General features: G+C 43.6%; 1 protein-coding gene across 1 annotated transcript in view; it reads left to right on the forward strand.

The window, feature by feature from the left end:
• The window catches only part of MICALCL (MICAL C-terminal like), a 79,691-nt gene that overhangs the window by 6,280 nt on the left and 50,520 nt on the right, over positions 1-22,891 (forward strand). Inside the window, exons 4-6 of the mRNA XM_006865824.1 lie at positions 13,033-13,172; positions 14,410-15,688; positions 20,406-20,440. Of these exons, the coding sequence (XP_006865886.1) occupies positions 13,033-13,172; positions 14,410-15,688; positions 20,406-20,440 (1,454 nt within the window). The remainder of the gene's footprint in view (positions 1-13,032; positions 13,173-14,409; positions 15,689-20,405; positions 20,441-22,891) is intronic.

A 22,891-nucleotide genomic window follows, 5' to 3' on the forward strand; every position in this document is an offset into this window, starting at 1 on the left:
CAGCAGTTCAAAAGTACCAGCTGCTCTGTGGGAGAGAGATGAAAGTTTCTGATCCCATAAAGATTTATAGCCTCAGAAATCCTATTCAGAGTCGCTATGAGTCAGAACCAACTCCATAGCACACCACCACCACCGGTCTATACAGGGTCACTATGAGTCAGAACCGACTTAACAACAGTTGAGCAAAAGATTGAGTGCTTCTTCCCGGTCAGTGCTGGACAGCTCCATACCCTGAACTCTGCTGCTGAATGCTGTCAAGTCAGTTCCAACCCACATAGGGTTTATGGCTCATATAGGTTCCAACTCATATAGGATTTATGACTCATATACGTTCCAACTCATACTGGGTTCATACAGTAGCTTCCAACCATATAGGGTTTCCAAGGCTGTAAATCGTTACAAGAACAGAAAGTCTCATCTGTATCCCACAGAGCTCTAACTGATGACCTTCATTTATCAGCCCAACACATAATCCACAGTTCAGGCTCCTTACCCTGAACTCTAGACTACTTAGTAGTTGTCATTAGCAGCCCAGCTTATTTTGACAAAGTGGCCTTGAGTGCTTTGTTTCTGTGAACAGCAATTTGTGATGAAACCATCTGACTTCAGGTGGGAAGAAGCAAGCTAACACACTTGTCACCATCTGGACCTAATGTGAAGAGCTGGAGCCCAACCAGTCCTGCACTGCTCTCTGGTGGGCAAGAGCAGAACTTCTGCCTGATTCTCAATGAGGCCCAGGGCAGGAAAAAGCTCTCTCGTGTTGTTGTTGTCAGTTGCTGTCAATTCAGATGCAATGGGTGGTGAACTTTTGTGTTACTTCCTATCACTGAGGGTTTCCTCACTGAGCTGTGACTGGCTCTTAACTTTTCCAAACATGATGTCCTTTTCTAGCAATTGATCTTTCCTATGATGTGTCCATTCAGTTCCGACTCATAGCAACCCTTTACAGGATTTCCAAGGCTGTGAATCTTTACAGGAGGAGAAAGCCTCATCTTTCTCCCACAGAGCAGAGCAGTTGATGGCAGAACTACAGATAGCAGCCCAAAGCATCACATTGCATAACCCACTAAGCCCCAGGGCTTCTTTAGGAAGCATTTGATATTGTTGTTCCTGTATAAGGTTTCTAAGAAGCAGCTGGTGGATTTGAACTGCCAACTTTGTGGTTCACAGTCCAGTGCTGATCCTACATCACCACACCAGAAGCATTTAGATTTTTTTAAATCTTGGAGACTCTGGATTTACCCTTTCATGTGACATTTTTTTTTTTAATGGATAACATCATGAAAACATGTATATTAGTATCATTTGGGGGCTGTCCAGAAAGGTTAGCACATGAGGTGGACCAAATGCCGGACTGTAATCTTGCTGGTCCCAGCCCTGTGTGGTTAGTGCTTGCCTGTGGACATCTCCCACGTCCCTGTGCTCAACCGTCACCTCGACACATGCGAAACCTGCCTGTCTATTTCTCTTTCCACATCTCCTTTCTCTCACTCCCAAATTGCCCGGGGATTTTAGATAGTTTACAGATAAGATGTAAAACAGAATTGTCATATATCTATGAAAAATAAAGCCTTAGGATGAGGATTAACAAAACTAGTTTAGGAGAAATAGACTAGAGAAGTAGACCATAGCCTTAAACAGTTGTTTTAGTTGAATAGTAAATATAATTCTGAGTTTTCAGGCAGCAGTTGGAAGAAAGAAAGAGAGAGAGAGAGTTCTCTTATTAACAACAATTCTTATTGTCCAAAGGAATATATATATATGTATATACATACATACATACATACATACATACATACATACGAGGGAGCTTCAAAACGTTTATGGGAAAATGGAATGAAAAGATAATAGAGTTTTTCCACAAACTTTTTGAAACCCTCTCATACACATAAACACACACACATGCACAAGGAAAAGTCACAACATATTGCTGCAAGATCATAGAAACCTTTATTAAAGAAAAATCTCAAAGTGTGAAGTTATCATTTCCCGACATCTCCTCTACCCAGGTCTATACACGTCCGAAGGTGGTGTTTCCATCTCTCGATTTAACCCTTCCCCCAAGGAATTTTGCACTCTGACTTACACTGTCAAAATGGCAGTTTGGGCATCTTCAAGAGACTCAAACTTATGTTCTTTTCAAATGTTCTTTGAGTTTTTGAAACAAAAAAAAAGTCTGAGAGTGCATGAGGTAGGGTTTTCCAAAAAGTTCTAGGAGAGCCTTTGCTACCCTCAAAGAATTGTGATAGAAAAGAGACAATTTCTCAGCACTTTCCTGGCCTTTTTCTCACCAATGCAGTTTGTAATTTTCTTAAAACGTCTTCACAAAAAGTTCCTATGACCATCCTGTGTCCTTTGAGAAAATCTATCAAGATTCCTCTTCGGAATCCCCAAACAGTCCCAATACTCTTCTGAGCTGACTTCCAGCCTGGAATGTAATTGGCCCAGAATATCCGCTCAGAAGCCACTGTTTTGATTGGACCATATTTTTGTTTGACAGTTACCCTAACAGAACTAAGACAGGTTATATTACTGACAGACAAGTGTATTGTGAGCAGCCACCGACTAATCACACACACAAGTTTAAACTTGTTTTGTTGGGAATAAATCTGTGTATATATGATCTAAGCTATTAGCAATACTCTTTGACTTAGCTTTATATATGTTGGTTTCTCAGAGCAGGCAATCATAAGATTCCTAACGCTTAACTCAATGCAAAGTTTTCAGCTGACTTCAAACACAGAGATGTATTACATGGTGCCACAAACAAAGGCTGTCAGAAAATTCAGCCATGATGTTTCTGAGGCTGTTTTGCATATCACCCCTGATTGGCTGGGGAAACACCATGGGCTGAGAGAGCAAGGCAGGTGGCCAGAGCATTTGGTTTTCTGACAGTCCAGCTTAATCTCAGGTCGATAGATCACACAGTGTTCAGTTTAGGCTTCTTCAATCATATTTTGATGATGGGCATGCAGACTTAAAGGTTAAAATCTCGGGCATGGGTCTAGTACTGTGTTTTGTGTTGCTAGTTATGAATAAGTTCATCACTTTGCTAAAGGTGAAGATTTGATCTCTTGTTGTGAATATTATGTTGTTGTGAAGTGCCGTCAAGTCAGTTCTGACCCATAGCGACTCTGTATAGGGTTTCCAAGGAGCTTCTGGTGAGCTTGAACCACCGACCTTGTAGTTCAAACGGCTTTGCAGTCTGACGCATTAACCCACAGTGCCACACCAGGATTCTTATTATAGAACCTCATTAATAACAATATGTCTCACCTGGATAAAAGGCTCAAGGGTGGGCTGAGGGAATGACCATGGATGACACCAAGATATTGATTTATGATCTGCCCCCAAATAACTCTCATTTAGAAGAATTGAAATTGATTTGGGTTTTTTTCCTGGGGATCATTTGATATCAGGCTGGTCCAGTGGTATGTGGTGACCATTACTAGTATGTAATGAAATGGCATCATTAGTACTATATGGCAATGGCAAAATTTTTCCTTCTTACTGCTTCTACAGTGGGGCTTGCACTAAGATTGCCAAAAATGTTCCTGGATGGCTCACTTACATTTTAATGTAAGGTCAGAAGAAGGGCACCAGCTCCACTTCAGCTACTCAGAATTGCTGGACTTCATTATTACCACCCACCCTATTATTCCTAGTGTGGTTTTATGTGTGTATATGTGCCCTGACAGAAAATCTCGCCTTGGTTTTAGCCACTTCTAGTAAATTCCATTCCACAAAGTTAAAGGCTGAGGCGAAGCATTAAGAGCTGTAGGCGATTTGACGTTTTCTTTGAGCGATTCCTCCATGTGGTGATTCAGAGGGTAACTTTGGCTGAAAGATGTCACTGTGCTTGAGACACACTTGTTCCTCTTACAAAACATGTAGCCTGGACCACGCCAGCTGGCACAGTGTCAGTCAAACGTTCAGCCATGAGGAGTCTTAGAATGGGAAGATGGGAGACGGTGCTCCTCCTCAACCCATGCAGCGGTTTAGGAGAGCAGCCACAAAGTGTGTACAAATGCAGCAAGGGAGAGGAAGGAATCAAGGGTCTGGGAAGCCAAAAGGAAACCTGAGTAATGAGTGCCAAATGAAGAGAACTGTCACCCGAACTCTTAGAACTGTCCAGGAGCAGAAGACTCGGGACTCTTTCTGTGGGGAGAGAGGGCTGGGCCAGCTGGGCCTTGAATTTAGACAGTATTGTAGGTGGAGCAGGAATTAAGTACTCAACAGTGTGAGCCCACCAGCTGCTTTGAAGGAGAACAGTGTGGCAGTCTGCTTCTGAAAAGATTTACAGCCTGGAAACCTACTCTTGCTCCTACACTGTCCTTTCGAGTTGCTAAAAGTCAAAGGCAGCTTGATGCCAATGGATTTGTTATGGTTTTTGTTCAGTGTTGTTGATGTTCAGTCCCACTGAGTCGGTTCCAACTCCTAGTGACCCTGTGTAGAGTTTCTGAGGAGCTCCTGGTGAGTTTGAACCACCGATTTTTCAGTTAGCAGTCCAGTGCTTATCCTACAGTGCCAGCAAATGTTTAACACTTTCTTCTCTGACATACGTGGAGTTGCCATGACCCAGGGTCTGCTCCATGGTTGGTACCAAGATTGGCTGGTACTCAAATCTTGTCCTGTTCCTACTCTCCCACACTTACATCATTCCCATGGACTTTCTTTCTGTCTATGCCTCCTGGTCTTAGCCCCATGTGAGCTTTCTATATACAGAGGGTCCCCCACCACCATTCTTTCTCTCTGATTGTAATTAAACTTTACAGACCTTGAAACCTGAGGTCAAAATCTGAGGATCTTGCATGGACACTGGATACACTCGGGTTCCACTGCCCAGTCTCGTGCTTTAAATGGCTAAGACCCATTTTCTTCTGCATATGATGTTCATTATGCTCAGTGAATCCTTCAGGCCCAACCAGACAAAAGGTTTTCAGTCTGCAGTACAGTATCCTGTTCATCTCTTTCCATGGGAAACAGACCAATGAATTTCCAGAAGTTCAGTTGAAAGAAATTTCCAAAGAGTTTGAGGGGCTCTGTGGGAATGGGGGAACAAAAGGTAGCCGTTTCTGGGGCCTCCTTCCCTCAATTAGACACTCTTGATTTTATTTATTTTATATAAGGGGCTTTGGTGTGAGGTCTTAGCTTTCAAGACGGTTTTGCTGAAAAAAAAATTATATTTGTGAATATGTGTGTATCTGTACATGCTTATTAAGGAGTGCTGGTGGCACTGTCGGATAAGCATAGGACTTCTGACCACAAGGTCAGCAGTTGGAACCCACCATCCAGCCACTCTGTGGGGAAAAGATGCGACTTTCTGCTCCCATGAAGATTTATAGTCTCAGAAACCCTCATTGAGTTGCCATGGGTTGGAATTGACTTGATGACACTGGATTTGGTATATCTATGCTAATTAGCAACCACTGGGAGCATGGTGGCACTGTATGCTAAACACTGGTATGCAAGCCACAAGGTTGGTGGTTCAAGTCCCCCAACCACTCCATGGAAGAATGATGAAACTTTCTATTCCTGCAAGGATTTACAGCCTCAGAAACCCTATATAGGTTCACTATTGAGTCAGAAGTGACTCAACAGCACTTAACAATATTAGTAACCAGAGTTAAGGTGATGGCTCGTCATTTGAGACATTTTCTGGAAAAGGACAGTACCTGTCCAATAACAGGTTCTCAGTAAATATTTGATGAATGGAACTGTATGATGTGGGGACAGGGAGGCGGGGTTCCAGGGCAGGAGGTGGCTTGGTCAATTAAATTCCGTTAATTGGGCTCTAGGAGACAAATCCCTATTTGTCCTACACATTTACTGGGCTCTGCCTCTTCATGTCTTCCTTTGACCACAGCTCTGCAGCGGGCCAATAGCTTCCAGTGTCCAACACCAAGCAAATATACAAACTGGAGAAAAAAATTCCAGTCAAGTAAGTCCTGAGTCTGTTGGGGTCGGGGTGGGGTGGGCAGGAGTTCTCTGGTTAATTTCCAGGAGAAGTTGTTTGTGTTCCTTACCTGGTGTCTTCTCTGACAAGGTCTGTTGAATCTGAAGGAAGAGCAAACAAAGATGTATAAAGCTGACTTTATTTCCACAGTGACTCTAGAAAGCATTTTCCAAGGGATCCTCACTTCCTGCCTCCCCTCTCCCCACAGCTCTGAGATCATGGGTCCTTGTTGTTGTTGTTAAGTACCGTGGAGTGGGTTCTGACTCATAGTGACCCTGCACAGGGTTCTTTACGGAAGCAGAAAGCCTCAGATTTCTCCCGCGGAACAGCTGGTAGTTTCGAACTGCCGACCTTGAGGTTAGCAGCCCGATTTGTAACCACTACGCAACCAGAGCTCCTTAGAATTCTACAATTTCGCCTGGACGGGGTCTTTTGAAGGATGGATGAAGGAACTGAGGCTCAGGTCTCTGTGTTTTGATTTAGAACACTGGAGTTGGGTAGGGTGTATAAGCTGGATGACCTCATGCAGTTGTGAGCAAAGCTATAAAGAAAGAAACTGCAACAACAACAACACTGTTTCTTGCCCCTTTCCATGAGCAGGCCTGGGTCAGAGCATCCTGGGGAAGATGGCCTGTGGTGGGTGCTATAGCAACAGGCCTCCACTAGAGGGAGCAGTGACCATGGTCACTATTGTATAGCATCCCCTGGGTCCCCTATGTTCCAGCCCCTACAGAGCAGTCAACAGAGATTCCATCCCTGAATCCTGAGAAAGCGCAAGGTACCCCATCTGATTCCACATCCTTCATGCCCTCCAACTGCCCCACCCCAGGTCCACCCTTCCCCTCAGAGCCCCCTCTCTACATGCCCCTCTGCCTCCCCACTTGAAGGCCTTTGGTAAGACAAGGGTTTCTACAAAGAAATGTTTTTGCACTTGGAGCACAGCCCTTGTTTTCCTCCCTTTTGAGGCAATATGACTCCTGGGCCAGAGCCTCAAGGCCAGTGACTCACCTTCCCAACACCCCACCCCCAGACACCGGTCCTCTCACCCCGGGTCAGACTGGGACAATGTGCACAGGTGGGGCTGGGGCCAAGCTGCTCAGTTGAGCAGATCTCTTCATCTGAGGACAACCTAAAATGACTCCTGAATCACCCCAGAGCCCCCAGGCAGTGTAGCGGGAGAAGAAGGAGGGAATTGAAGGTTCTAGGTCCCTGGCCTGGCCCTTCTCATCTGTCACTCTCCCACTCTACGCCTTTTGGATATATAGCCAACATCTCCAGCAGACTCTTCTGAGGGCTTAGCCATGGTACTAAAACAGGGAGGCCAGTGGGAGATTCTCACTGTGGGTTCATGGGAGATGGAGGAGGCATAAGAGAGAGGACTGTCCACCACCTTCACTGTTTCAGGAATGGACCCCACAGGCTCAGCTCAGGAGTGTCAGCTGCAAGTTTGGACACAGACCTTGAATCTAAAGCATTCAATAAGTTTAATGCCTAGCACGGAGTATCTAATGGTTTAGATACCAAGAGGCCTGGCAATTTACTTCCAAAAAATCAGCTATTAAAAACCCTTTGGCACACAGGCCTACTCTGACACATGTGGCGTAGTCCACCTGGTTGACTAGCCTGGGCCTGACTCAGAGGTGGCCTTGGTCTTTGCAGAATGAATGAAGAGAGGGAGAAAGGAACAAGTGGCTGAAGAGAAAACAGAACAAATGGTTCAGACCTAAGCAGGTTGCTACCACCAGAGGGCACTCCATGACTTTGAGAGGGAGTTGGGCTCAGCAGAAGCCCCAAATTCCAGGAATCCCTGCCCTGGAATCTCAGTCCCTGTGAAATTCCCCAGATCTGAGAGCAACTAGAGCCATCTTTCTGGTCATCTTCATTTTACCCAAAGGGAAACTGTGGCCCTGTAACAGAACAGAACGTGGGGCGCTAGCTCCCCTGGTCTGAGGCATTCTCTGTGTGGCTGTGCTCTCCACAGTGACCTCTAGAATGGAGGGAAAGGTCACTATTGCCAGAGGGCCCAGAGGTATCACTCATCTGATCCATAGTGGGGAAAAGAAGCTGAAATCCAAGCCCTGGTCTCTCATCAACCACTTCTACTCAGCGGGGAGACCCTTCCTCAACGGATTCCAGGATTCCAAGACTAAGACCCCTTCAGAGGCCATGCAGAGATTTCAGGGAACTAAACAGAGGACAAGCAGGGCATCTGAGTCCAAGGGTTAGACAAATCCTGGCCAGGGGTGAGTCAGGGGTCCAGCAAGTCTTTATTGGACATCAACTGTATGTAGGGAATGGAGAGGGAAATGACAGACATTACCACCAAGTTAGTTCTGACTCACAGCGACCCCTAGTGTGCCAGAGTAGAAGTGCTCCACAGGGTTTTCTTGGCTGTGATCTTTACAGAGGCAAATAGCCAGGCCTTTCTTCCGTGGTGCTGCTAGATGAGTTCAAACCACCAAGGTTTCAGTTAGGAGATGAGCACGAACTAGGGCCTTGCACCACCAGGGGCTGCCTGGAGGAAGTGAAGAAGAAAACTTTAAAGTTGAGCCAGTATATTGTATTTACTCTGCACTCAGCACTGCAAACACCTCTTTTTATTTCATTTAATTCCCGCTACCATGCATTACCCCCGCCCCCCAGAAGTCCAGGTATGGTGCTTTTTGTGGGTTAATGCGCTGGACTACAAAGTCTGTTTGATCTGCAAGGTTGGCGGTTCAAACTCACCAACCGCTCCTCAAAAACCCTATACAAGGCAACAACAACAGTCACCTCCAGCGATTGGGTTTCCATTTTTCAGATGAGGAAACTGAGGAGTTAGGAAACGTGCCCAATGTCACACACCAGAGTGAGTGTGAAAGGGGGATTCCAGGATCCTATCTGTAGGGTTTCCATTTTTCAGATGAGGAAACGGAGGCATTAGGAAACTTGCCCAATGTCAGACACCAGAGTGAGTATGAAGGGGGAATTCCAGGATCCTATCTGCCATCTTCTGAGGTAACCCGAAGACATAGCCAGTCTCAGGCAGGAGAGACTGCCCATAGTGTCTCATCTTTGCTCTGGCCTCACTCCCCATTCCTCAGACTGTGTCCACTGCCCATCATGACTGGAATGCTGTATAGGGGATTAGTGTGGGTGTTTTGTTCCTTTCATTTTCCATATCTTTCCTCAAGTTCTAGCTCCCTCACCGTGCATGAGGACCCTGTGTGGAGACAGAGACTCTCCCTAGCTGTGGCAGTGAATGGGGCGGTAGAGAAAGGAGAAGAGGAACAACAGCTTCCGGGTCATGACCTTGAAAACCCCAAGGGTTATTTATCAGGCTTGGTTCTGAAGGTGTTCCTGGCACCACATCAGATTTCCTGAAGCTCCTTAGAGGGAACAGAAAGGCAGTTTGTTAAGCTGAGGAGATTTTGAGGCAAGTTAAGGGATTTGATATGGGAGGTAGCAGAGACAGAGAAGTGAGGGGGCGAGGAAGAGAAGGAAAAGGAATTTATTTGGCAGGAATTTGGCAAGCTAAGGACAGGAAGGAAGGCAACAACTGACACAAACTTTTGCCTTTTTAGGCTTGAACCATCTACTTGTGGGCTGAGATGGATGTGTTGGTAACAGGCAGGCAGGCAGGCAGGCCAGCAGCCGCCCCCACCATGTACTTCCTGCTCACCCTCAGATCTATTCCCCTCACTTACCTTTTCCTTCTGAAGTATTTAGGGGGCACTTCCCTCTAGGAGTTTGCTGATCACTGCTTGTGGTAGTTATCTTTTCAGAACCCAAGACTGGGTTCTGTCGGCATTTGGACAGAATGGTGAAAACCCACCAGTGTGCTTGTCCTATAGAAGTGAGTTTTGATGGAACTCTTCTTCTTGTGGATTTGGGTTTAGCCTAACCTGTGTGGGATCCTGAGGAAGAGCCTTTCACACAAAGCTTTGGAGAAACTGAAACCAAGGGATTGTGTTGGGCCAAAAAACAAGTTAAAATTTGAAGCCTGAATCAGGTCAGAAATCTGAATGGATTAACTGAGCAGTCAGAAGCAGGTCCAGAGGCTGACAAAAGAGTTGCTGTTTTTGTTGTGTGGTGTCATCGAGTTGGTTCCGAATCATAGCAAACTTATGCATAACAACGAAAGACTGCCCAGTCCTGCATCATCCTTACAATCTTTGTTAAGCTGGACACTTTGTTAAGATTACCACTGTGCCAATCCATTTTGCTGGGGTTCTGCCTCTTTTTCACTGGCCCTCCACTTTACCCAGCATAATATCCTTCTCCTGGGACTGGCCCCTCCTGATAATATGTCCAAAGCATGGGAGACAAAGTCTGACCATCCCGGCTTCTAAGGAGCACTGTAACTCTACTTCTTCCAACATAGATTTGTTTGTCCTTTTGGCAGTTTAGTACCTTTAAGATTCTTCTCCAACAGCATAACTCAAATGCATCAATCCTACTGTCTTCCGTATACATTGTCCAACTTTTCACATGCATATGAGGCTATTGGAAAATCCTTGGCTTGGATCAGATACACCCAAGTCCTCAAACTGACATCTTTGCTCTGGTGCACTTTAAAGAGGTCGTGTGCAGGAAGTACACCCATGGTAGATAGGTTTCAGCTGAGCTTCAAGACTAAGACAGACTAGGAAGAAGGAGAGACAAACTACTTCTGAATGTTGAGTCACTATAAATTTTATAAATAGCAGTGAAACACTATCAGACAGTACCAGATTATTGAATACTGAAACTTTATGAAGAACACCAAAATATTATCAGATACAGTGTTACAAGAGAAAGTACTCAAAATACGATTGGGGAAGAGCTGCCTTCTCAAAGTACAGTTGACCGTGATGACACGAATGGAGTAAAGTTTTTAGGATCTTTTTTGTGGGTGAGGCACAACTCAAAATGAGGAGAAACAGCTATAAATAGCCTTTAATAATCAGAACATGGAATATACAAAGTATGAATCAAGAAAAATTGGAAGTTGTCAAAAATGAAATGGAATGCATAAAGATCAATATCCTAGGTATTAGTGAGATATGAAGTGGCCATTGCAAGCGATAGAACATGGTCAAGAGCCAGTGGAACTGAAGGAAGAAGTCCAAGCTGCACTGAAGGCACTGACAAAGAGCAAGTGTCCGAGAATCGATGGAATACAAATTGAAATCTTTCAACAAACTGATTCAGTACTGAAATTTGTAAGACAGCTACCTGTCCAACTGATTGGAAGAGATTCATATTTATGATCCAACAGAATGTAGAAATCATCCGATAATATCATTAATATCATATGCAAGTAAAATTTTTCTAAAGGTAATTTAAAAATGACGGCAACAGTACACTGGCAGGGAACTTTCAGAGGTTCAAGCTGGATTCAGACAAGGAGGTGAAACGAGGGATATCATTGCTGATGTCAGATGGATCTTGGCTGAAAAGAGAGAATAATGAGAAATATGTTTACCTGTGCTTTATTGACTACACAAAGGCTTTCCACTGTGTAGATCATGACAAGCTATGGGTAACATTGCAGAGAATGAGTATTCCAAGACACTTAATTGTGTTCATGAGAAACCTGTACACAGACCAAGAGGTCTTTTCAAACAGAAAAAGGGGACACTGAATGATTTAAAATTAGGAAAGGTGTACGTCAAGGTTTCTTTCACCTACTTAATCAATCTGTATGCTGAGCAAATAATCCAGAAAGTTGGATTATGTGAAGCAAAGTGTAGCATCATCTGTGATAATGCAGATGTTACAACCTTGCTTACTGAAAGTGAAGATGACTTAAAATACTTACTGATGAAGATCAAAGACCACAGCCTTCAGCATGAGTTGCACTTCAGTGTAAAAATTAAATAAAAATTCTCACCACTGGACCAATAAATAGCCTCCTGATAAATGGAGAAAAGACTGAAGGTGTCAAAGACTTCATTTTGCTTGGACCCACTGTCAACACTCATGGGAGTGGCAGTCAGGAGATCAAATGACATATTGTAATGGACTGATCTGCTAGAGGTCTCTTTAAGGGCCAGAGAGTGGGGTAGTTACAATTCGGTTCTTGGATAGTTTCTAGGGAACACCCTATATGTGCTGGGATGGTTCACGGGAGTGCTGGCTGGCCTGCAAATATAAAATTGTGCATGATATTTTCTGAATCCATTCAAATACAAATTCTCTGAAATGGTCCAATATGGAGAGAAAATGTCATCCATCCGAGGGATGGAAGAAAGGAGGAAAAGGGAGAAAGGGAGGGAGGGAGACAGTGTATGTGTGTGTATATTTGTGCACGTGTAAAGCAGAGAGGGAGAGAAATTGAAAGTGATTGACTAGTTCTCCTAGACCACAATGTCAGGATTCAGCAGTAACTAGACTAATTGATTTTAGCTCCCCACAGTTAGGAATCTGACGCAGCCTCAGGACCCCAGCGACACTCCTTTCTCACGTTGTTCTGAGCATGCACACTGCATCCTGTTTGCTCCAGAGCTTGGCATGGACCCTGCTCCCTAGTGCTTCAAATGATTTGATACTTATTGTAATCTCCTTCACTTATGTTCTCCTCAAATCTTGTCTGAGAGCCCCTTGGTGCACATGTGATAAGGAAGAGACCATTTCATTAGCAGTGAATGTCTGTCCTGTCCATGCCCACAACTCATGGTCCAGCATCTTGTGGGAAGAGACCTCAGATGGCTTTATTGACTAAATGATTTAACACAGAGCTCCACTGCTTCTGCAGCCCCAGCCCCCTACCACAGTGACTTTAATGGCAACTTTAAAGGTAGGTGTCCATTTTCAAGAAACACTCTGGAGACTTCCTGGTCCCATGTCTTGGGAACATGCTCACATGAGTCTTCCAGACAATGGCTTTTGGACTTCTCTTCCTGGGATCTACTTCCCCCAACAGGGTCCAATCATTCTTACCCCCGTTCCTATAAGTTGTGAGCCATGGGCATCTAGAACCTCCAGATCAGTCTTTGCAATTTCCCTCTCACTGACTCTGTTTATAGAATTGGAGTTTCATTTAAAGCTTCCTCTTTTATGATAGAATAAGGCAATAACATCTCTTTAATGGAAATGTGTTCTTTCCTCGGTAGATTTGCTGTCAGTGAACAACAAAAGAACTATCTTGTCTCCAAAAGACACTTCTCCTTTATTGTCTTCTTCATCTTCCTCACCATCTTCTTCTTCAGCCAGCATTCCAGGCAGTGCTTCCAGTGGTTCTTCCTCACCTCAGGTAAGTGACTGTGACCCAAGCACAGGAAAGGTGAATGTCTCTGTTCTTCCCACCTTCCATACTGAGCTCTGGTTTCCAAGCACTTTGAGGTCATCCTGAGTGAAAAGCAAGGTCCAGAGGAAAGTTCTGTCAAGGTTCTACCCAGGACCTCTTCAGTTGTGCTTCTGTGAATGTTCATCCTGCTCCTTTGCAGTCACTCACTGAGCCATGCTTACGGGATAGAGACTGTCTGCCAGGTACTGATCCGGATCCTGGAATGCAGAGATGCTGGGACACATTCTCTGCCTTTAAGGACCTCACAGAGGGCTTTGAGGAGCTCACAGCTGAAGGATGGCAGACACAGAGACAGAGTAAGGGTGCCTTTGATAGCATCCATACAGACTTGGAAGCAGCATCTCCTTCAATAGAAAATGACATTATTGAGGTATACAAGACTGGACACTTTCTTTTAGTGTACAATTATGAAGCTCCTATTACCTGGGTGAATCCTGTTCTAGGTTCTAGAAAGTAGACTTCACGAGACAGAAAAGGTTCACGTTCTTGTGAAGTCCATATCCTCATGATCTTCCGTTCACATACCAGAGCTCTTGTCAGGGTACAGACACTAATTCTAGGGTCCAGCTGTATTTTTGGTTCATACTTACTGGAAATTGCTACTTTCTCAATGGTGCAGGTGTAAGTCAAATGCAAAACAGTAATTGGAAGTCATAAAGGCTATCCTTCCACCAACCACAGTTCCAGTCCATAATACTCTCCAAGAAAGAAACCTTTGCTTCTTTCCCATTGAAGGAATGTATAGGAATTTTTAGGGACCACAGCTAAGCAAGCTAAGGGCAGGGGTATGGGTAGGCTTGTCCTCCCTATGTGTCTGACAACCTATGAAGATTGAACCAGTCCTATTCACCTTGACCGAGGAACTTGTCAAGAGGAGAGTCAATGCCTTTGCCTTCCTTTATGACTTCCTACCTATCTAATCCAGGATTTGGGAAGCCTTTGGTGAGTAATAATGTCAAGGTCCCAAAGAGATTCCTGAGACAGTTCCTAAGACAAGTCACTTAAAACAGAAAGTGGCCCTTTGAAATCTATCTAGACAGAAATATTTGAATATCTGAAATCCGAAGAAGAACTTGTTAAGAGCGGAGAGTAAGGAAAGGGGATGTGAACTGAAATGTACCATCTCTCTTATGAATAATTATGGAAATTGTTAAATAACTGCTATTTTTGTCCTCTCCTCTAGGTAACAGATTGCAGCCATCCCTCATATGAGTCAGTAGGTCCTTTCAGTAGCTCCAGAACAATCTTCCTGAAGCAAACCAGAGCTGAAGGAACACCCGAAGAAATTCCCCTGTATCTGCCTCACCATGGAGTCCTGGAACGAGCAGATTACTGCCTGGGGAGCCCTGGTGATGATGGCTGCACAAACCCCAAACCAAACAGCCCTGGAGAGAGGGCTTGTGAGGGGTATCAGGAAGTGGAGGCCTCTTTGGGAAACACTAGAAGCATCCACAGAGGCCCACTCTCCATTGGAGAAAAGGACCAACAGCTCCCTCTCAAGACTGGAGGAGACATAAGAGGCAATAGTACTGAACCTAGAGGAGGCGAGAGAGGGACAGAAATGGCAGAGGAGAAGTCCAGTTTAAAGAAGTTAGTCCTCACTCAGGAACAGAAGACCAACTTGCTGGATTGGAATAGTGATTCCCTCTCAGGGAGCTTGCCGCTTAGCGTTGGGGAGCAACTTTCCCAGAGACGTTCTGAGAGTTGTAGAGGTGGTCGTGTCCTGAAACCTGTCTGTCCCTTGACACTTCCTCAGGCAACTAGAGAAACACTGTCTTCCTGCAAAAACTCTCAGGAGAAGGTGGGGACCCTGACTGAACAGTGTCCCGGAGAGCGAAACACAGCTCCACCCAAGTCTCCCCTGCGTCTCATAGCAAATGCAATCAAAAGGTCCCTGGAGCCCCTCCTCCCCAACTCAGAAAATGGGAAGAAGGTCTGGCCCAAGCCCAAATCAAAGACTTTGCCCACCAGCCAACCTCACATTTGTACTCGCTCACTCAGCCTACGGAATACCAGTTACCAAAAAGACTGGAACCAGCAGTCCCAGGGGAGAGACATGGCAAGCAGGGCCTCCTCCTTCTTCTCCCTGGGAACCCCCACTGCCTGGGCTGCCCAAGCCTCAGACCCTAGCCCTCCTGACCTTGCTTTCTGCACACACAGTTTGCCCAACCATCCATGCAAGATCTTTCCTAAGCCTATGTCTCCACCCTGCAGCAAAATAGAAGACGTCCCCACACTCCTGGAGAAAGTAAGTTTGCAAGATACCTTGCAAGATGCTTCTAGAGTGCCACACAGAAAACTCTCACTCTTTTCCTCTCTGAGATCCAAAGACAAAACTTTTGAGAGTTTCCTCCAAGAATCCAGGCAACGAATGGACTTCATGGACCTCTTTAGCAGGCCTAAGGGGAAGGTACTGCCTGTAGACAATGACTTTCCCATGGAGAAGCTGGTAACACCTCTCAGTAATGTATCCCTGGAGCAAATGAGCCATTCTCCTTCTGCAAGAAACTCAAGTAAGTAGCTCTTTACTAATAAAAGTCTACAGTTCATGATGGGTAATTGTTATCGTCATTAGATTAATAAACATCTTCAGCTTTGTGTTTTCCATAATGTTGTCCTTAATGGCAGTTTAGTGAAGCATTTACACAGTTTCTTTTTTGTTACTGATGCTTGTTTGCTTTTTTTTTTTTAATGTCCTACATTCATTTATTTAAAAAAAAAACAAAAACTATTTGTCTTCTTTGGCATCTGTAAAAATTAATGGCACCACCAATTCCTCCCACAGCACATTGTACCTCTCCTCTGGGTTCGATATTTCACTGTGATGACCACACAGAATTCAGACACCAAGCTCACAGTTACGGAGTTAGGGAAGTTAGCGTGGTGCAGTTCAAAGTCAGAAGTGTTCTTCCAATCAGGACAGCTTCTCCTCAGCTGTGCCCACAGGCAGGCCTCTCGCTGCCCAGCCAGTGTTACAAAGATCTTCTAGAGCTGCTAATGAATGCCCACAGGACACACTACTCCACCATATGCCTCTGTCTGAATGCACTTGTTTCTGGCTCTGTGGGTCAGTAAACCTAACTCCCCCAATTAAGTGCCTGGAGGCCCAAAGTCACTCAGTTAACTTGCTGCGTAGACCGGGAAGCCTTTCACTCTGCCTCATGCTCTGTCTCTGCCACTGCTCCTCCTCTGATTTCTCGGGCATCACAGCTCTCTGACCCTGGGTTATGAAAGTTCAGTGCATACGGATCCTGGGATCCAAAGGATGCGCGCCACACTCCTGGTGCTTTCCTGTTCTGGGATGGTACTGAAATAGCCCCTCCTACACTTACCAACAACAACAACACTACTGCTAAGGTGACTCATTTTATACATGTTAGAGTTCCAACTTTTGACAATGAACTGTGTTAACATCCATTCACAACTTAATGATATCACCCTATGAGGATCTTCTCCTACCTTCTTTTATAGAGACCCATCAGAAAAAGAGTTGCTTGGTGGGAGTTACAAAGACTAAGGCTAGAAGAGACATATTAAATAATTCACTACACCACAGCATCTGTCAAGGGTTGAAATATGTGTCAATGTGGCTGGACCATAATTCTTAGGCATTTGGCACTTACATAGTGATGCAATCATCACCCGTGAAGTGAACTATATAGTCAGCTCTGATCTGATGTAAAGGGAAGTCCTGCTCAGACGTAAGGGGAATTTCCCTGGTGTGTGGCCTGTATCTCCTTTTATCTCCCAAGAGATGAAAGGGGGGAGTTGAAAGCAGAGAGAGAGGGGACCCTACTACCATCTAAAAAAGAAGAGCCTGGAATGGAACATGTCCTTTGGACGCAGGGTCCCAGTGCTGGGAACTTCCTAGAACCAGGAAACACAGAGAAAGCCTTTACCTAGAGGCAGCTCTCTGAATTGCATTTCAAGCCTCCTAATGTAATTTAGGAGTCCTGGTATGGCTCTGTGGGTTAATGCGCTGGACTGCAAAGTCGATTTGAACCACAAGGTCAGCAGTTCGAACTCACCAGCTGCTCCTCAGAAACCCTATACAAGATTGCTATGGGCCTGAACCAACTCAACAGCACTTAACAACAACCATGTAACTTACTCTCCCACTGCCATCTAGCTGATTCTGACTCATAGCAACCCTATGTTGGGTATCCGAGGCTGAAAATCTTGACAAGAACAGAAAGCCTCACCTTTTTCCTGCAGAGTAGCTGGTAGGTTGGAATGGTTGACCTTGCCACTAGCAGTCGAGTACTTATCCTACAACACCACCTGGGCTCTGGCCTAGAAAACTAGGGCAGTATCTTAATCAAAAATTTTACTTCCCTATGTATTTCATATTTTTGATGCTATTGTAAATGGCATTGCGTTTTTCCCCTCTGGAACATTTTTCCATTCTTCATTGCTATTTATGCAAAGCAATGGGTTCGGAAAATGCAGTCTTTAGTGGGGAACTTTCCCCTGGGTACACATCACTGTGCCCAAAAGACCTTTCAGGTCACTGAGGGAATGGACTAGAAACCTGTATTTACTTATAACCAAAAACTGACCAGAACTCCCACTGTCTTTTATGACTTTTTGTTGACCCCCCCTTTTTAATTTTATTGTGGTGAGTATATATATATATCAGAAATCGCCACTTCAAGCATACAATTCAGTGACTGTAATCACATTACCATGATATACAACCACACCACTATCACCACTAACAAAGGTTTTTGTCAGCACAAACAGAAACTCAGCACTTCTTAAACAATAGCTGATCATCCCTCCTCTGTCTGTTCCTAGTAACCACTAATAAACTTTTATCTTCTATGCATATGCCTATTCTTATAGGTGGAATCATATAGTATTTTTCAAACATTTGTCAACGGCCACTTTTTGTTGATTGTTGATTAGTACTGCTGAATCAACTCTGACTCATAGCAACCATTTATAGGGTTTCTGAGGAGCGACGGGTAGATTTGAACTGCCAACCTTGCAGTTCAAACCAACCTTGTGATCCATTGCTTATCCTGCAGCACTACACCAGGATCCCTACTATGTGACAGATCCTAAGATCTCAAATGATATAGATTTAGTCTCACACTGGTGGTTGTTGTGGGGGGGGTTTTCCTGTCTTTTTAATGACACTTTGTTTTCTTCGTGTATGATGCTCTTGATATCATCCCACACCTGTTCTGGTCCTCAGTCGTTAGTGCCTGCTGGATCAAATCTGTTACTGAGATGGTCCCTACATTCACGGTCTTACTTTAGCTCTCTTAAACATGTTTTAGTTTTCTTCGTCTTCCACCTGAACTTCCATATGAACAATCGATGGCCCCTTGTTTTGTCTGATGAGATTAAACTACTCCATCTTCTTTTCCCACAAATGTACTTCACTGGATTCCTGTGAATTCCATCTGGTGAGGTCCACGTGTATAGTCACCGTTTATGGTGTTGAACATCTGTCATTTTGCTGGATTGTGGTGACTTGTGTGTTGCTGTAGTGTTGGAAGGAAGCGATGCCACTGCTTTGTTCAATATCAGCAGGGTGTACAGGTTTCAGCAGAGTTTCCAGACTTAGACAGATGAGGAAGAAGAAAAGGCAAACCACTTCTGAAAGGTTAGCTACTGAAAACCTTATGAAGAGCAGCAGAACATCATCAGATAGTGTATTGGAAGATGAACCCCTCAGCTTGGAAGGCATGCAAAATATGACTGGGGAAGAATTGTCTCAAAGTAGAGTCGACTTTGATGTGAGTGGAGCACATCTTTGGGGACCTTCATTTGCTGATGGGACACAACTCAAAATGAGAAGAAATGGCTGCAAACATCCATTAATAATCAGAATATGGAGCATACAAAGTATGAAGGAGGAAAATTAGAATTTGTCAAAAATAAAATGGAACATAAATATTGATATCCTATGTATTAGTGAGCTGAAGTGAACTGGCATCAAATCGACAATTTTGAATTGGACAATCATATAGTTTATTATGCTAAGAATTACAAACTGAAGAGGAATTGCATCACATTTGTTAAAGAAAAACTCATTTGAAAGTCTTTCTTTAAGTACAGTGCTGAATATGATAGAGTAATATCCATACTCTTATAAGGAAGACAGTTAATACTGTTATTATTCAAATTTATGCACCAACCACTAAAACCAATAATGATGAATGATATGTAATGATACAGCTTTGCTTACTGGAAGTGAAAAGGAATATTTACTTATTAAGATCAAAGACTACAGTATGGATTTTACCTCAATGTAAAGAAAACAAAAATCTTCACCACTGAGTCCATAAATAACATGATAAATGGAAAAAAGATTGAAGTTGTAAATAACTTCATTTTGTTTGGATTCACAATCAACACTCATGGAAGCAGCAGTCAAGAAACCAACCGCCATATGGCATTAGTCAATCCTTTGCACAAGACATCTTTAAAGTGTTAAAGAATAAAGATTAAACATGCAATTAAGATGTATTGGTAATTGCTGGTGATTGGAATGCAAAGGTTGGAAACCAAGATAAGAATCAGTAGTTGGAAAATGTGGCCTTGGTAATAGAAATGAAGCTGGAGATGATATGATAGAGTTTTGCAAGACTGATGACTTACTCATTCCAAACACCTTTTTAAAACATAAGGCACAACAAAACAACATAAGCAGACCGACTGTTACTACAAGAACAAGTAAGTTGCTTGCCCAGGAGACATCAAGGCAAGTAGTTGGGTCCCCTCAGTGTAAACCCCCTTCCAAGATTAAGACTCAAGGGGAATACACGCTCTGATTGGTGACCACGCTCGTCACCGATAAGGGGAAGTGAGGGAAAAACAGCAATGAAGCTGCCAGCTAAGCCCTACAATATTCAACAGACTGTGTGAGCCCGAGTGGAGACCTGGCTGGCCAGCAGTGTGGCAAGACCTGTGGACGCTTGGGTCCAGAGTCAGTGACATAGCCACAGAGGACTAGAGTGGAGAGTGAAGCACCCAGCTGATAAGAGAGCATATGCGCAAGAACACCCTCACTTGCAGACAATACCCACTTAACCTGACTTCAATGACTGGATGATCAGAGCTCAATTAGAAGAAGATAGAAGAGGGGGGAAAAAAAAAGAGTAAAGAGTAACCTGATACAATATGATGAACTTGACCTACACCTATGGCTGCAGTAACTCAAAAGAGGGAACAAATCCTTACAGCAAGGATCAGTCCCACCCCCTCCATACACAGAGTAGACAGGGATGGGCAACTTGGACATTGGCTACCCAAAATGGGGGGTGGGGAGGCTACAAAGGCAAGAAGTGACTGGCTTACAAGCTTTCAAGAGGGAACCTAGGTTCAGAGTGTGTGAAGGAAGATAGAATCTCCACTGAGTAGTATACAATCTGTCTAGGCGGGGCTGATGAAATGAAATGCGGATGGGTCTCTTGTAATACAATGGTGAATAGTTATTATCAGACCTGCTTGTGAGGGTTGGAAATGTAAAGGTAAACGTTTTGTAGCAAGAAGGGGAGTGACTAACTTTTCAGCCTAGGAGTGGAGGTCCCTGGGACCATCAAGGGAGAAGAGCGGAGAGCGGGACCCTACCCAGAGAAGCAGTGATGCCTGAGATGGAGGCAGAGACAATGACGTGGAGAGATGGAGCAGTTGGGGACTTTAGACACAGAGAGGGAGAGGGGCTATGTGCTGACGACTGGGGGGCAGGGTTGTGGGGTATACCCTTTGGTTGTTTGATGATGCATGGAGGGAATTGTAACTGTAGCAATGAAACAATATATGATAGGATGAATGTAAAACTAATGTTCTCCCATGTAAACTATCACATAATTCACAATAAAACATTAAAAAAAAAAAATCCTTGGCGTTAAAGCTAAAAAAAACCCAAAATACCTGATGCTTCTGCATGTAAACTATCACTCAATTCACAATAAAAACTTAAAAAGAAAAAAAAAAAGTGTTAATTACTAAAGAGAAGACTTTCAGGATTAAGTTTTCTCTGACCCATGTCATGGTATGCCTCATATGCATGAGTTGGACACCGAATAAAGAAAACCATAGAATAATTGATTCATTTGAATTACGGTACTGAAGAAGAATATTAAAAGTACCATGAATTATCAGAACACACAAATATGCATTGGAAGACATGCAGTCAGAATGTTTCTTAGAAGCCAGGATGGCCAGACTTCGTCTTTCATATTTTGGACATATTACCAGGAGGGAAGAGACCCTGGAGAAGGACATCATGTTTGGTAAAGTGGGGGTCAGCGAAAAAGAATAAGACTCCTAAAGAGATGGATTGACTAAGGGACAGCAACAGTGATCTAAAACGTTACCGATTGTGAGGGTGACCCAGGACAGACAGTGTTTCCTTCAGTTGTGTACAGGATCACAATGAGTCAAAGCAGACTCACCAGCACCTAACATTGAAATAACAGACTACAATGTTGAGGGCTCTGTCTCTTTCTTCCTAATATCGTTTGCCATCTTTATTCCACCGGAATGGCCAAACAGCAGTTCATCCATTATTAACCAATACACTTATAAATACTAGCTCTTTTGCAAGACAAGCAGATACTGCTTGAAATATCATGAACAACAAATACACTGACAGTTCTGTGTTCTTGAAACTCCACTGGGTGATTTATGTGCAACCTGAGAAGAGGATGGAAGAGACCTCCTCAACTGTCAAGGTGAATTTACCAAACTTTGTCTGAGATAGAATCTTGCCATCTTCGTGTCTCTATCAACTGACTTGACAAATTAAAACATGACAATGTTCATTAAAAAAAATAACAATAAGATGCAACGATACACATGGACTTCACCAGATGGAATACACAGAAATCAAATTGACTACATCTGTGGGAAAAGATGGTGGACAACCTCCACATAATCAGCTAAAACAAGATGGGAATAGACCATTAAATTGCTCATAAGCAAGTTCAGGCTGAAGCTGAAGAAAATTGAAACAAGTCCAGGAGCACAAAAATATGGCCTTGAAAATATCCCACCTGAATTCAGAGATCATTTCAAGCACAGATTTGATGCATGAGACACTAGTGACCCAAACCAAGAAAAGTTGTGGGGTGACATCAAGAACATCATACAGGAAGAAAGCAAAAGGTCTTTAAGAAGATAAGAGAGAAGGAAAAGACGAAAATGGATGTCAGAAGAGACTCTGAAACTTGCTCTCCAGCATAGAGATGCAAAGGCAAATGGAAAGAATGAGAAAGTCAAAGAACAGAACAGAAAATTTAATAAGACAAAGTAAAATTTTATAAGGAAGTGTAGAAAGACCTGGAGGTGTAGAACCCAAAGGAAAGAAAAGACTCAGTCTTTCTCAAGAGCAGTTAAGTAATAAAGTCAAAATGTGGCACAGATTTGTCGGACCCAAAGTTTGCTGTTGTATTGTTATTTTTGTGTATTGTAGTGGGTAAAAATGCATGTTTAAGGTAATTCAAAATCAGCTAATTAATTTTCCTTTCTTCCATATTGGTATGTATTTAATGTATCATTTTTCATTTTTGAATTTTTTAAATTCTATCTTTTTTGAAAGCTTTTATGGTGAGTTGAGTGAAAGTTTACAGGTCTCATCATCAGTTTTACACGCAACAAATCATATTTTGTTTCATTGCAAGAATTACAATCCCCTCCATGTACCATCA

The sequence above is a fragment of the Chrysochloris asiatica genome, unplaced genomic scaffold (assembly GCF_000296735.1).
Source record: "Chrysochloris asiatica unplaced genomic scaffold, ChrAsi1.0 scaffold00083, whole genome shotgun sequence".
Classification (NCBI taxonomy): domain Eukaryota; kingdom Metazoa; phylum Chordata; class Mammalia; order Afrosoricida; family Chrysochloridae; genus Chrysochloris; species Chrysochloris asiatica.